The sequence below is a fragment of the Pagrus pagrus genome (assembly GCF_965226575.1).
Source record: "Pagrus pagrus genome assembly, chromosome: 7".
NCBI lineage: Eukaryota > Metazoa > Chordata > Actinopteri > Spariformes > Sparidae > Pagrus > Pagrus pagrus.
In genome coordinates, this window is record NC_140191.1 from 13774458 (window position 1) to 13789221 (window position 14764).

The window sequence follows — 14764 nt, forward strand, 5'->3', positions numbered from 1 at the left end:
AAATCACCAAAGCTGTATATCTCTGCAATTTCCTGAGAGTTTTAATCAACGATTGGAGTGACTAACCTACGTGCTGAAGGGCAAAACTGCAAAATACACTCTTCATCAATGCCTGAGAAAAACTAGTAACATATTAAAATAAAAGGCCTTTGTGTGTGTGTGTGTTTATTTCCTGTATGTGTTTACCAGATTGTAAGAGAGTGTTTAAGTGCACTCTATTCAAGTGTGGTTGTGTGATTGTGCGCTTTTATATATTTATATTTATATATATCACATATCTACAACATAGGTTGTTGAGCTTTGGGCAGTGCTAGCTAGAGAATTCTCTTACAATGGCTGGAATATTGTTACAATAATCTTTATTATCTTTTCATCCTTTAGTCAGTAGCAGATCCTTGATTTTCCTCCACTATATATCTGCAGTCAGATACATCCCTCCATCTTTAACTGGCTCGTGGCAGTGCAATTTAAGCCATGCAAAGCAAGGGAAGAGTGTCACTCTCAGGAGCAGGAAGAAAAGATGAGCAGAAGAGCTGAATATAAGAAAGACTGAAGACAGTCAAGAAGACAAAGCAGAGAAGTATAGACCAGGTCACTCAGTATACGGAGGGTACATGGGAATCTCAAAGTCGTCGCTGTTGAAGTTGGCAGGCTGGTCCAGCATGGACAACACATCCTGAATCAGATTAAAGAGGCAAAGATTAATTTTAAGTGACACAGAGAGGGAGAAGGAAGTACTTGAGAGAGATGAGGCTTGTATCACTCACGGGAAACATGTCTTGCTGGTTGCCCTGAGCATGAGGATGCTGCTCTGCATTACTCTGCGAGTGCTGCTGGCCCTGCCACTGGGGCCACACTGCCTCCGCTGCTCGAGGGGGGAACTGTGGCGCTGACTGAGAGCCATCTGGGATAAAGTACAACAGGGTGAGAGGATGCACCAGTGTAACACAGACAAACAGATTCACTTATGTATGCCCACAACTTACCATAACCATTGGTGTTTAGGCTGGCACGCACATTCATGGGCGGGTAGTTTGCACCACTGGTTGTGGTGGGAGAAGCACCTGTGGGCATCTGTTCAAAAGAGTTGGAAGACCCACCTCCAAATCCGCCCATGCGAGCAAACGGTGGAGACATGGTCTTTGCTGCCTGGGGAGCCACCTGCTGGATAGAAGAGAACTCAATTTAATGTCTAGATGTTAAATAAGTCATATATTTGTCGGAAGAATCTTGAGTTTCAATATCAGACAATGACTTTTGTTGTACTGTCATACCTGGTTATTAAATTGTGGTCTGGCTCCAGCTGCCGCTCCAGGCCATCCTCCTCCTCCTGGTCCTCCATGAAGGGGGGCTCCAGTGCTGGAGGGGGTCAGCGAGTGTGGGACTCCATTCTGACGAGACATCTGAGCCAGCATCTGCCCTGCTGAGTGGCCCGGCTGTGCCATCTGTGGAGTAATCTGCGAATTCATGTTGACTGGCCTGCTGACAAACGTAAGGGGGGGGAGAGAGAGCTCTGTTACCAGCCTGTCGTCTAATGGGAGGTGAAAAAAACAAAATCACATAAAAACTGATCCTTTTATCAAACACGTTCTTAATACCAACAGGATTCAAAGTCAGTATCACAACTAGTAAACAGAATTCACTTTTCATGACTAAATTCTGAAAGGACTGTAATCTTTGTCAGGCAGCATCTGCACCCACTTAAAGGCACATGTGGGAGGCCTTGGTTCCCCTATACCTTTCATGTGGACTGTAGTATGTGGCAGATTCACAGTTGAGAGAACTTGGGAGTTTCCCTATGTGCTGTTGTTGCACATGAGCCAATATCAGGCCAAAAAGTGCCTCTGCTACCTCAGCTGCATGAAACAGACCAAGTCTTTGTCTTAAATATAACTTTTGAGGGTAAAAATAGTGGATGCAACAGCGACATTTAGCCACAGAAGATTATTATTACTTGTAGGAGCCATGCATTTGATTTGTGTTTAAGTATAATATTCCTCTGAGCACTAGGGGGTGTATGGTTACACAGGTGTTGCTAATAGGGCTGAAATCAATGATTATTTTCATTGTAGATAAATCTGTTGATTATTTTCTCAATCAATGTATTAGAGGTTTGGTCTATAAAATATCAGAAAATGCTGAAAAACGTTGATTAGTGTTTCCCAAAGCTAAAAAAACAGAAAATATTCACATATTTGCAAGAAATAATTTAATAGCTGCCAACTAATCGATTAATCAATTAATTGTTGCAGTTCTAGTTGCTGATAAAAAAGAGGTTCTGACTTTGCTCTGACAACATTGTAAGACTGTATTTGTTGTAAATTTGAGTTGAAAAATTACTAGAAGTGACGGACGCTAGTAAGAAAATAAAAGCATTATTTGAAATATTAGTAAAGACCAAATATCATCAAAAATAAAGTCATAAACTGCTTCATTTGGGACACCACATGTTTCTTCATTGGAAATCAACAGGGTTTGTTGTTGGACAATTGCTACATTACAGAGGATACAGGAATCCTCTGCTCGAGTAATTAGAGCTGTACTGGAGCTACTGGAGTGTTACTGAGACGCCGAGCATCAGAAATCTGGATGTCACACCACCTATGCCTGCCAATGTTTGGGGTCGGTGCCATGCTAACAAACATGTGAATCTGTTATACCAAGTTAAGAATATGACAAATGAGTCAGATCTCAAGACATCAGGATAAAAACTACAGACTGCTCCTTCTTTCTGTGTTGTGTTGTTTGTATAATGATTACTATGGAGTTACTGTCTCTGGTAACAGATATCAACTGTCTGAGAGAGCTCCCAGGGATTGGTAACAGGCAGCATTGCCTCCAGGTTTAAGATCTGGTGTACATGTAAACGCGCAGAAGATTTCCTACCTGTATACATCATTGGAACGACCAGTAGTGAAGTTGTTGGCTGGAGAGTAGATCTGTGTGGAGGGAGCAGGGGTGGAGGGCAAGACCTTGGTCTGATCGGGGGCTTGGAAAAGCGAGGGGTAGAGCTCTGGCTTATCAAGGCTCTTAGTGTGGTCCGGTCCTGCTGCGGTCACGGGCTGCACTGGCATCTGAGGACCACCAAGAGTATCAGTCAAGGTTCACACATTTAAACTCTCAAGTGTTTAAGTGGTGAAGAGTTGGCAATCATGACCATTTATCATCTCAACCAGAAAGTTAAATGGACTGAAATGAATGCTCCAGCACACTTGAAACAACATGCCTGTATAGTTTCTGCAATATAATTTCTGGTTCATCAAATGACAGATGGAGGCTGCATCATGATAGGAGACATAACTCCCAAGCTCCTCAACACAAGAAATAAATTGGAGAAAAAAAGCAATCAATCACAAGACAATATTGACCTACTGTGTGTGTCAGTTTAGACAAAAGAAGCACGTAGGCTCACTTCAGGCACACTCACACCGAGTCAAGGATGTCGTTAAAACACCTTTATTTGTTTGGGCATCTCATGTGTGTATGTGTCGGTGTATTATGGGGGAGGTGAACCTGAAAGTGAGCTGACGCCCAACGCACAAATACCACAATCTCCCTTAACTGATGGTCATAAAACGAATCAGCAACCGTTTTGATAACAGTGAAGTTATTTCTTTATGCAAAAAATTCTGCTTCACATAGTATATTGATTAGCACTGGGTTTTAAACGTGTGGTAGGACCCAACTGACCTTTTGATTTTATAAAACAACTCATTAATAGAAGAAGACTGGACTATAAATTGACAATGAACACTGCTAATCATTAATCATGCGCTGAAGCCATAGTAATGTCACTTTTGTACATGTACCTTATTATTTATGTATCGCTTTTACAATTTGTACGATATAAAACCCTCCATCCTTACACTTTAATAGGAGGAAGGAGAGGAGAAAAAGACCCAACATGCAACAAACAGGTTTCATAATTACAGAGAAGACAGAAATAGCAGAAGCAGAACTGGGACAACAGAATACAAGGTAAATAAAAAGTACATGCCGTAAATAATAGTCGCGCCCTCAGCAGTTGGTTTCAGTTGAACATTGTGTTGCTAGTAGCAACCACTGCTGGCAGAGCTCCAAAGCAGTTTAACTGTCATCGTTACATCTGCCTTTTCGTCAGATATCTTTTATTTACTCCTGAAACGCCCTCGTAAGACTTTCATCTGTAGGTACCTCCATCTTTTAAAGCCATTTTGTGACTGTTGTTTGTAATTTGAGATGTAAGTTGTTTTTCTGCAATCAGTTTACTGCTAAACAACTGAGCCATTACACTGACAAGCTGTTGGGAGCTAATGTGTAGCTAATAAAACATTATAGGCGACAAGTGTTATGCTAACTTATGCATTTTATTTTTTTATTTTTAACTCTAGACTATCTAGACTGGTGTTTGAATTTGACACTTCTGTGAACCCTGTTTTCTTACACATATAGATTTTGCACAACACCTTGACCGTATGTCATTTTTCTGTTTTGTCATCACGATCACTGAATTTGTTGTGTTTTATCCGTAACCGTTTCCACAGTTTCACAATTGCTTCCAGTAAGTCGACATTGTGATCAAATGCGTCACTTTTAGTCATAACCACATCTGACTAAGTTTTGTCAGGACTACTTCCAGGCTTTAAACCTCTTGAGATCACCAAGTACTACAAGAGAAAGTGTTTAGTTCAAGCACGAACAGCAGGCAGTCACTTCTGATAATGGAAGTCTCCTGACATCAGCTTCCGTTTTCCTGTTGAGGAAATTATCGACATCCTGCCACGGTTTCCATAAATCAGGCCTGATCGGTCAGTAGAGCAAAGGACAAGAGACTCAGGAGAAACGAGGCATAATCTATGCTTCAATCAAACGGGACATTCATGTGTCCTAACCTGTGAGAGGGTGATTGGTCCTGCTTCGTAAATGCCGTCTCTGGTTCCTCCTCCTTCTAGCTCAGCCTGTTGCTGCTGCTGCTGTAACTGCCTGAAAAGGGAAACAGAGAGAGAGACAGAGTCGGTCTAAAATAGCCTCATTTCAATTTCCATGCCCTCCACTGTTGAGTGAGAAATCCCAAACACCTGCTGACAAAATAGCACTCAACCCGCCACCGGTCACCATGGCAACATAAGAGAGAAACGAGGACTGAAGAGGAAGAGAGTAACACGCTTCAAGAGAGAAATGTCTGTTATGTAAATACATACCGCTAACATGCTAAACCACCTGAGTTAAAAGTCAAACTCTTTAAATTAACTACCAACTACAAGACAACAGCTATTAGACATGCTCCTTAAGAGACAAAACAACTATTTTCTAATACGACAGGTGAACAGAGACTAAAAAAAAAAAAAAAAGAAGAGAAGAATCACCCAGAGTGGGGAATGAAAACAAAAACTGTAGTTTGCTAGAAACAGCAGTAGTCTCCCATGAAGAAGCAGCCCCTGTTCTCCCATGCAGGGGGAGGATAGTCAGGCCAGGCCTGGTCTCACCTGGTGGCCACCTGCCCAGGGCTGAGCACTACAGGAGGGCAGTTTGGGCTGCCCTGGCCCAGGGAGGGGGGCAGCGAACCCCCTGGGGAGGAGATGGGAGTGAGGGGGTCCTGTGTTGAGTTTCTACTGCCCCACAATCAGAGACAGGTGCAGAGGAGAGGTGGGAGGTAGGGAGAGAGTGATCAGTGTGTGCTTTATTAAATGCAATTGTGGTGAGGGTGCAAGAGGAACTGGGGACTGAGGGTGATAGTAAGCATTCAGACTGTGGGATCTTTCACAACAGTCACATTTCAAGACGTCAATGGTTTCATTATGTGCTGTATTTGATTGTGTAATCATGTTACATAATCACCAGTATTGGTAAAATCAGTCTAGAGTGAGTGCGTGACTCACTTGACATTGACGTTGGTACAGATGATGTACTCAATCTCCTCTGAAAATGGGTTCTGGAAGGTGAAGGAGCTGGTTCTCATCCAGATCCATTCTCTGGATTTGGTGCGAAACCGAAACATCACTGACAGGACCTGGCCTTTCAGCTTCACCACCTGCAGACATGAGTCCAGCAAACCAAACAGTCACAATCTGGTGTTTACATAATCAGTGAGCAGTAGGTTTACACACACACACACACACACACACAGCTTTTTTTCCTTTACAGTAAAGTGTTAAACACTGGTCGTATTTTCAGCTGTAAAAAAGTAGCATATTGAGACTTTAAGATAATACTTATATCCCTTTTACACTGGACAAAAAGCCACCAACATCACATCTTTAAAGTGAATGTGTATAATCAGCATTTACTCCCACGTCAATTGACTTGGCAGTAGTCTCGGTTATTTATCGGCTCTGGCTTCGATAAGCTGTGATGAAGACACAACATCTGATGATATGACGTGTTCGGTTCAGGCAAGTTCAGGCCGCTGGCTTGTTAATGCTGATTGATTAAGACTTCTTAATGTCTTCTGGATGAAGTCTGATGAGGTTTATGATCTGCAGCTTCTTACTTTTCCTGGTCTATCTGGCACATTGATGAGGAACAAACGTTTAGCCGCGTTTAAAAAACCCTGCATATACCTGCTAATATTGGTGTACAAGTGGTATTAGGGTCTATTTTATACCAATTTACCTTGAATACAAGGTCACTACATGAAGTTATCTTCTCTTTCATTGTGCAGCACTCCTGTCATAATCGTACTTTACTCATAACAAGTCTATCTCATGTACATGCTCACATACAGATTAGAAACCTGATCAGGTATAAAAATTATCAAGAAATCAGCCTTCAAGGGAAATGTCTGGGGAAAGACCCTACACACAGATTAAAACTGGGACATCTAAGAAATTATATTTATTGCAGGAAGCCAACAAGAACTCAGCTACTTAAAGAGGAAGTCCACCCACACATCAAAGTCTGTTGACAGGTCTTGAGAACTACTGCATATGTAAAAAGAAGTTACATAAAGCCTTTGTTGCTCAAGAGGCAACTGCATGAAATATTGTATAATATTGCCTAAAATTATGCCACTTGAGACAGCACAGCATAAACTTAAGCACGCCTGTGGCTCGACAGCCATGTAGGAGAAGACCACAAGTCGACAAAATCACAACAAAAAAACTCCTTGCTGTGCCCTTCACTTGCAATCATAGAACTTTACTAACAACGTTTCCGTACACAGGCCTTCATCAGGTTATTTCTGACGACTAAAGGCGAAGCTACCAGACATCTGCAGCCCGCTCCACATCTCTGCTTGAGGCTAGCGGCTTGTGGCTACATTTAACCATAATCAGCATAACACAACTGAATCAGTACAGTCAAGTGGAGTGCAATGTGGGTAATGTAGGCACTAGGTGTTGACAAAGAAGAAGAAAGTGTGGAATAAAACACTAGTGCTGCATCAATTTCAATTCAAACAATGTTCCAGGAGTGTAATGGTAAATTGCTGGAGTACGCTTTTAAGTGCATGTAAAAACACTGATATGGGAGCAAAAACACAAGAGATAAGCTGATCTTAAATCGATAACAAATCCTCCAAAAGCTGCACATATTCAGATAGTCCTACCTGTTGGAAGCTGTCTCTCAGTAAGCCCTGGTCTTCAGGATGGGCGAGCTCCAGAATATTCTTCCCCAGTAATTCCTGCAACACAGAGAAGATAATACAACCACCATCAGCCCAGAAGACAATAACACAAACCTCTGGCACAAAGATTGTTAGGGGATGCCATCTGGCACACAGTCCCTGTCCCTGACATTTCCACCAGCTGCGAGTCTTACCTGGGGCTGGTAGCCGACAGCAGCCGTGCAGCGGTGGTCTATGAAGGTGAACATGCCCTGGCAGTTATGGCGAGAGATGAACTCCACTGGTACACTGATACTGTTGATGTCTGTGTCACCTGGGCAACAAGTCACCTAAAGGGGAAAAAAAGATGGAACCTATTTTGTTTAACAGATCAAAACAAGTTAGGTACTTTAGAAGCCACATTGTGCATGATCAATTTCCTCTCGGTGTTAATATGGACAAATCACCGTGAGAATCGAAAGGATTCTGGGTGTTTACTCAAAAGTTATGAATATTATCAGTGATTTACAATCAGAAATATTATTTCAAAACACGCTGTAACAATGCAAACATCAGCCATAATCCACTTCAGATAAGACTGTAGATTGCTACCATATACTACTGCCTTGTGGTAGATATGAATATTCAAAAGAATACATGTCTCTTCTACCAAGAGTAAAGGGATTTTATTCTTAAGATTGTTGATATAAGGGTCAAACATTAATGCCGTTTGTTGAAGATGTATACACATTTGTATTCTTGAAGATCAACATCCATCCCACAATTACACAACTTTTATTTCCTTTCAAAAGATAAACTGGTCAAAAGTCAACCAAGACGATTAGTTAAAAATAATTCTTTCATTAGATAAAAATAATTCTTTCATTATAGTGCATATATCTACACACCATCAATCATACCTGTAATCTACCGATGGCAACTAGACAGTAGCGACTCCCCTGAGTGTTGTCTGCTTCATCGTCTGTTAATGATACTCCTAAAAACAGACATGCAAAAACTGCGTTAACATGGGCCACAAAGATCAACTCATGAAAATGATTTATTAAATTTAGCGTCATTCACAGGTCTTAATTGACTATATATGCAGACTCTTACAGAATTATTAGATTTACCTGCGGGCGGCCAGGACTTGATGTATCCTGTACAGTGGACCACTACATACTGGGGCTCCCCTTCCTTGGCTGTACCCAAACCATTCCTGAGATGAAGGAAACAAGTGTAAATCAATAGTATAGTGCTTACATCGTGCTTCTTATTCCTACTGGGCTACTCCAGGTATGCTTATGCTCTGCACAGCGATTCCAACACACTTTTAAAAAACAAACACAAAAGAAAAAATGTTTGGTCACCTGTTCCTATTCCTAAGGAAGTTGAGTCTGTTCATGGACAACGGTTCCACCGCACAAGAGCCACACCTGCAAGTACATACAGGACACCACGTGGGCAATTTATGCATCGAGGCACACACATCAATATGAATGATGAACTGGATAATTAACAATAGTATGACTCGCACCTCATTCTGCAAATGAACGATCGACGGGCGCCCATACTCATTCGGGCTGACGACTGCTGGCCTTCCTTCTTTACTGTTCCAGTCTTCAAGTCCAACATCCTCCCTTTAAAAAGGCAAAAAACAACAAGACTTGACTCAATTATGGGTGTAATGGTGTGCCTTCATTTGTTATATTCACAACTTTTGAGACTAATAGTGGTAAGAAATTAACTACTTTCTGTATATGCTTTGTACCTGTGCTGTTATTCTCTGCAGTCGAGAGCTGCTCCCTGAGCTTTTCTGTGTCATCTGGGTGGAGCTGATCATACAGGGAGGAGCCGAGCCATTCAGGCTGTGACTGGTTGAGGACGGGTGTCAGGGAGTCAGAGACATAAACAATGCGGCCGGTCTCACATGACACCACGAACAGGAAGCCGTCGGCTGCCTCCAATATGAGGTGCTTCAGTTCCTATAAACATAGAGCAGTTATCAGAAGACATGCTGAGCTGAAAGGATGAAAGATCTATCATGGAGCATGAATCTAAGGTATTTTTAGTGAATAACCCCCCTTTTCCCCAAATCCCTCTGCACCTGGATCATTGTTGTTTAAATGTTGACCTGGAGAGGGTACATAAAGACAAGTGTTACCTCCACGGTTACAACAGTTGCTTCTTTCACCTGTGAGCAAGGAGCTTCACTAGGATGATGTAAGGCAGTGGTTCTCAAAGTTGGGTCCAGGGACCCCAAGGGTTCCTTAATGAACATTTAAGGGGTCCCAAGCAAAATTGGGAATAATTTATTTTTACTAGTACCATCCATGAGCAACACTGAATCCAATGACAGAATGTAAGACTATTTTGGTCATGGATTTCAAATACTTTCTGTAGTATAACATCTAAAAGCACAATTCTTCGGGGGTCCATGCCATGAAATAGTTTGAGAACCACTGGTGGAAGGCATTGTAGGATGACTTACAGTCATTGCAAATGAACAAAATGTATTTTTTAACGAATTACAAGGTTTTCGGGGTTTGAATGTTTTAGATTTTCTCAAAAGATAGCAAAAAATTGACCTCCCTTGCACATATAATACAGAGGATATACAACAACATACGCCACTCCCCAGATCTCAAGATGAGGTGAAAAGTTTCAGCATCAAACAGAGACAGAAGACAACACCTTAAACTCTATAGCTTCTTTACGCTATAGTATGTGCCAGCCCATTTTGTAACTGTTCTCTCACTTGCACCATGCATTTTGGCCACAAAGAGCTCCATGATCACGTCAAGAATTCACAAGTTGACCAAGAGCCAAATTAACCAGATTAAAACAGCAACGTCAAATATAGCGACTGCCCATTTAGCTACCATGAGAGAAAAGTAACTTGCAGGCTGAAAGGTGCTACTTTCACTCCTGTTTCACCTTGTTTCCACTGAGCTCAGAGGTTTAGTGTGAACTATATTGGGACTATGAGAACGGTTTATTAAACTGACTTCTCAGTAAGTTGTACTGCCTTCAGCAAAATGCTAAGATAAACCCACTGTGCAAGAGTTTAGAGTAGAAAAATTGTTCATTTCCACATCTGACCACTCCTCAATTTCTCGCTCTCAGATGTTCATACCTGGTCAGTGAGAAACGAAGGTTTGTATGACCCGTCTGCATTGGTATTGCCACTTCCTCTCAGAGATTTCATATGGGACACGGCCATTCGTAGGATGGTGAGTTTGTCTGGTTTCCGTGCTAGCGCGCTGCAGGTAGGCACCATGTCTGACAATTCTGTGATGTAGGCCGTCATCTTGTTCCGTCTCCGCCTCTCAATCTCACTGTGATTCTCCCTGGAGTGAGGAAACGAGGGAGGGACGCAGAGGTGGAGAGGATAGGAGGGACAGACGGGCAGGTGGACAACATGGAGTAGAGTTTAGAGTTAATGCTGCAATGCAAGTATGCCAATCGGGAAGAAGAGGTGAGAATGAGAGAAGGTGAGAGAAATATAATGGACGTACAAAACAATAACGTGTAGTCAATGATCTTTAAAAAATAATAGTGAGGAAGCAAGAGAGTCTGGTCTTTCCAGGCCAGCCGTTGTGACAAAAGAGAGCGAGTGCAAAAAGAGAAAGACCCTTCAGATGTCCTGAGAGGGGGTGGGGGGGGGGGGGGGGGGAGAAAAGAGACAGAGAGGACAGGTTGCTCAAGAGGAAGGGATTATCAAAAGTGAAAGAAGTCCCTGAGTCACACACAGCAATGCAGTTAGTGACACATAACACAGTGGTGGGTTGAGAGAGACGACCAGCTACTTTCGGCAAAGAAGCATAACATTCTGACAAGCACCAAAACAGGCGCGTTAAGCCAGCGAAGTATACCAGTAACTTTGTGCCATCTATTTGCTGGGTTACCAGCAAGACAGGATAGCATTTGATCAGTGCATTCATTGTTGATATGGATACAAGCAGGAGAGGGAGCCTTCCACAGTGGTACAGGCCATACCTGGCTAGTTTTTCCTTATCTGCAAAACTCTGATCTTCTTCCAAAAACCTGGAAATGAAACCAACCCACTAAAACACAGGCCCAAAAGTCACTACCAAAAGAAGAAAAAGTGTAAGAGTAAAAGAAAAAATTCAGAAAGTAGAGGGAGAGCAGCATGGGGGTAACGTGGTACCAATAATAATGCTCCCCTGTAAACCATCCACACACATCAGTTCCTCCTAATTCACCCTCCTACCTGGCAAAGCGCTCTTTGTCATTGTTGGAGCCTGGTGTTTCATCATCACACCTGAGGAAAAACAGAGAAAACAATTGTTATCTCAGCAGCCCAGACACAAACACTTGATATAACGCCTCATCTTGCTTTATGACAGGACTAGGGATGGGACGATAAAAGATTTTAGAATGGATCGCGATAAAACACACAATAAGTTGATAGTGGTGAAGTTTTGTTGTCGTGATAATCATGATAACCCTACAAGAATGACTTGAAAAAGCTGTCTATCTCGCTGCGGTACAGTCCTATTTTAGCTTCCTGGTTTTGAGCTGAGCCTGTCACCATGGCTTAAGGCATGGCTTGCACATTGTATCCTCCACAAAAACAAGTTAAATCTGATGTGTGTAAATACTACATATTCCAAACTAAAAACAACACGGAGATGAGTTACTGCCATTAATTTATCTTTTATCTATGCAGGAAGACCTCATGATTTATGATCACTTATTTAAGAAATCTTTGCTTGATTGATTTTCACACACACACACACACACACACACACACACACACACACACACACACACACACACACACACACAATAAAAGGCTGCATGCACTTTCTCTGATGTAAGAACTATATTTGTTTCCTAACTTAATGTAAGGTTAAAGTAATACCAGTATGTTTTAGTGTTATTTACTTTGTATTTTACCTTACGTGTTAAGAATATTTTTATGATTAGCAGGATAAAACCATGAATCGCAGTTACGTTTGACAGGTAATTATCATATCATCCCAAGCCTTGCCAGGAAAACTGAGACAAAAGTACCTGAACAACTTGCTGCCTTCATCATCGTCATCATCAAAGTCTGGCCTGCAATAAGGAGAAGAGAGCCATGTGAAAAGTTGCATACGCATTTTCTCAAACGATTTCAACCACAACGGTCAAAAGCAAAAGTAAAACAATCAGCAGATACAGAAGACACAAAGCTGACATATCAGCACAAAGTGTACCACGGACAGACACTTACGCTGCTCTTCTCTTGTTGGTCCCTTTTGGTACAACAGCCCCTCCACTTGCTTGGGTCCCACTTGCCCCCATACCCAGATTTGGGTCTGGTAACTCTATTAATAACACAGAGAGACGTAATGTAGCACAGATGACAGGCGATTTGCCATTGTGCCTCGAGCACAAAAAAATAAACTAAACCACTCACTCGTGCCCATACCTGAAGCAAAACTGACATAGTCACACAACAATGACATTATTTCACAAGATATATCTTTAAAGTTAACTTTCCGTCACATTACTCTTAAATATTGCTTGTAGATTGTTCAGACCCTAGACAATCACGACACCAAGCTAACGTTAAAGACACATTTGGCAAACAGTTATCAATCTAGTGAGCAACACCACCTAAAAACAGACACACATGAACCGAGCGAGCTCACCGCAGCTCGGTACTCAGCTAACTTAGATTTGGTTTCTCACCTGAACTCATTTAGCAACGTTAAAATATCACAACAGAGCTATTTTAACGGCTAGCTAGTCGCTAATCTAGCCACTATGAGCTGGCTAGCATGCCAGCAAGCTACCCCCTTATGCAACAGCCAGCTAGCCTCGCAGTGGCATTAGCTTTGCTACTAAGCTAACTTAGCCGCTGCTGTCACGCTATCTTTAGGAAAGTGTCCGCTTCAGCTCTGCGTGACAAAACGTCCATAAACAACAACAGCTGCGTCCTGCCATGCTCCTAAAATGTCGCTGTGACCTTTATACAACTTTACCTGGGTTTGAAGAGGACATGTCCGTGTGGAATAACATAAACAAACAACTTCGGCTGCGGAAAAAAAAAATCCTCAAACCCCCACCCCCTCCTCCTTGCTAGCAGGCTACAGGCTAACAAGTGCCTTCCCGAGCTCCTCTCGTATGCGCCTTTATTTTAAAACTCGCAAAGCCATCTCTGGTACCGTAACAGAGCGACCTGGGGATTAAAGAAACACGCGGAAATAACAGTCTATCTCTCCTAGTGCCCCCTTTTTCCCCTGTTTTCTCCCTGTTTAAACCCCCTTTCTTTTTAAGATGGCGTTTGGGCGCAAGCTGTCTACAGTGCTGTCTTCTCCTCTTTCTATTGGACAGCGCACAGCCAGATACAAATGACGTCACATGTTGGGAACTCCATGTTTGGCTCCGCCCCGCTGGCAGTGAGGGACCTGCAGGTCTGTAAAGCTAAGAGACCCCAGGTTTATAAACTCTGTCTTCCTGCATGTAAACAACAGATGCACTTTTTATGTTGTGATGGGGAAACTGTGGAGCATGCTACTTCCTGCTGGTTGGATTTACATAAGAGCCTTTCAACAGCTTCATTATTATAAAAAAAACCTGTTACACTAACAAAGATGACTCATTTTTAACAAACACATTTTCAAGCAATATGTCATATCCACAAAATGCCATGGCTTAAAAGATCATTCTCCTTTTAATATTTATAGAGATACAGATTTTAAAACATATCTGACTACTACTGAAAATTTAAAAAACTCAAAAATCATAAATGGGGGAAAAAAATATACAATATATATATATATATATATATTAAAAATTTACTCCAGTTGTTTAGCAGAACCCAAAAGTTGTTGTTGTTATGTCTTTCCTTCCCTAACATTTTGTTATTGTTTTAGATTTTATGCATTGGTTTAGTTATTGATTTATTTATTTGACTATTTATGGATGTTTTTATAATGTGAAATACTGCATATATATGTATATATATATTAACAATAAAGTTAACAATAAAGTTAAGGGAATGTCAATGTCTTCTGTGAAAATCTGTTTGAACAAATTTGGTTTGTCTTAAAATACTGTCTGACATGTTACGAAATGGAAATACAGTGCAGCAAAAAGTATTCAACAGGAAGTAGAAGTAGCATTCAGATTGTTATGTTTAATTACTGTATTATCATAATTACTATTATTATTGCTGATTCATTACTATGTAAACAGCGTTTTAATGTTGAAGCTAGTTGAGGTGGA

General features: G+C 41.6%; 1 protein-coding gene across 4 annotated transcripts; it reads right to left on the bottom strand.

Moving 5' to 3' along the window:
* Window positions 1-342: 342 nt before the first annotated feature.
* arnt (aryl hydrocarbon receptor nuclear translocator) lies at window positions 343-13846 on the bottom strand. 4 transcript variants are annotated; one of them, XM_084356248.1, is made up of 19 exons: window positions 13519-13846; window positions 12765-12858; window positions 12563-12607; window positions 11757-11807; window positions 10659-10872; window positions 9294-9507; window positions 9060-9162; window positions 8893-8958; window positions 8656-8741; window positions 8443-8519; window positions 7738-7872; window positions 7526-7600; window positions 5859-6010; window positions 4872-4962; window positions 2887-3074; window positions 1275-1479; window positions 987-1161; window positions 768-904; window positions 343-676 (listed from the first exon to the last, which is right to left on the bottom strand). In XM_084356248.1, exons 1-19 carry the CDS (start codon window positions 13553-13555, stop codon window positions 593-595), a joined length of 2229 nt encoding a protein of 742 aa, XP_084212374.1. In that variant the 5' UTR covers window positions 13556-13846; the 3' UTR covers window positions 343-592. The 4 variants fall into 4 exon arrangements, with proteins under 4 accessions (XP_084212374.1, XP_084212373.1, XP_084212372.1 ...); XM_084356247.1 differs by having other exon boundaries at window positions 987-1164; XM_084356246.1 differs by having other exon boundaries at window positions 1275-1482.
* Between the last annotated feature and the right edge of the window lie 918 nt (window positions 13847-14764).

What these genes read in the sequence shown, in the direction of transcription:
- arnt (XM_084356245.1), bottom strand. Translation starts at nt 13,555, where the DNA reads ATGTTATTCCACACGGACATGTCCTCTTCAAACCCAG. An exon ending in GAAGGCAGCAAGTTGTTCAG is followed by an intron (nt 11,808 to 12,562) that starts GTACTTTTGTCT and finishes GTTTTTCCTCAG; the next exon opens with GTGTGATGATGAAACACCAG. An exon ending in TGTACCAACGTCAATGTCAA is followed by an intron (nt 4,963 to 5,858) that starts GTGAGTCACGCA and finishes TTCCCTTTTCAG; the next exon opens with GCAGTTACAGCAGCAGCAGC.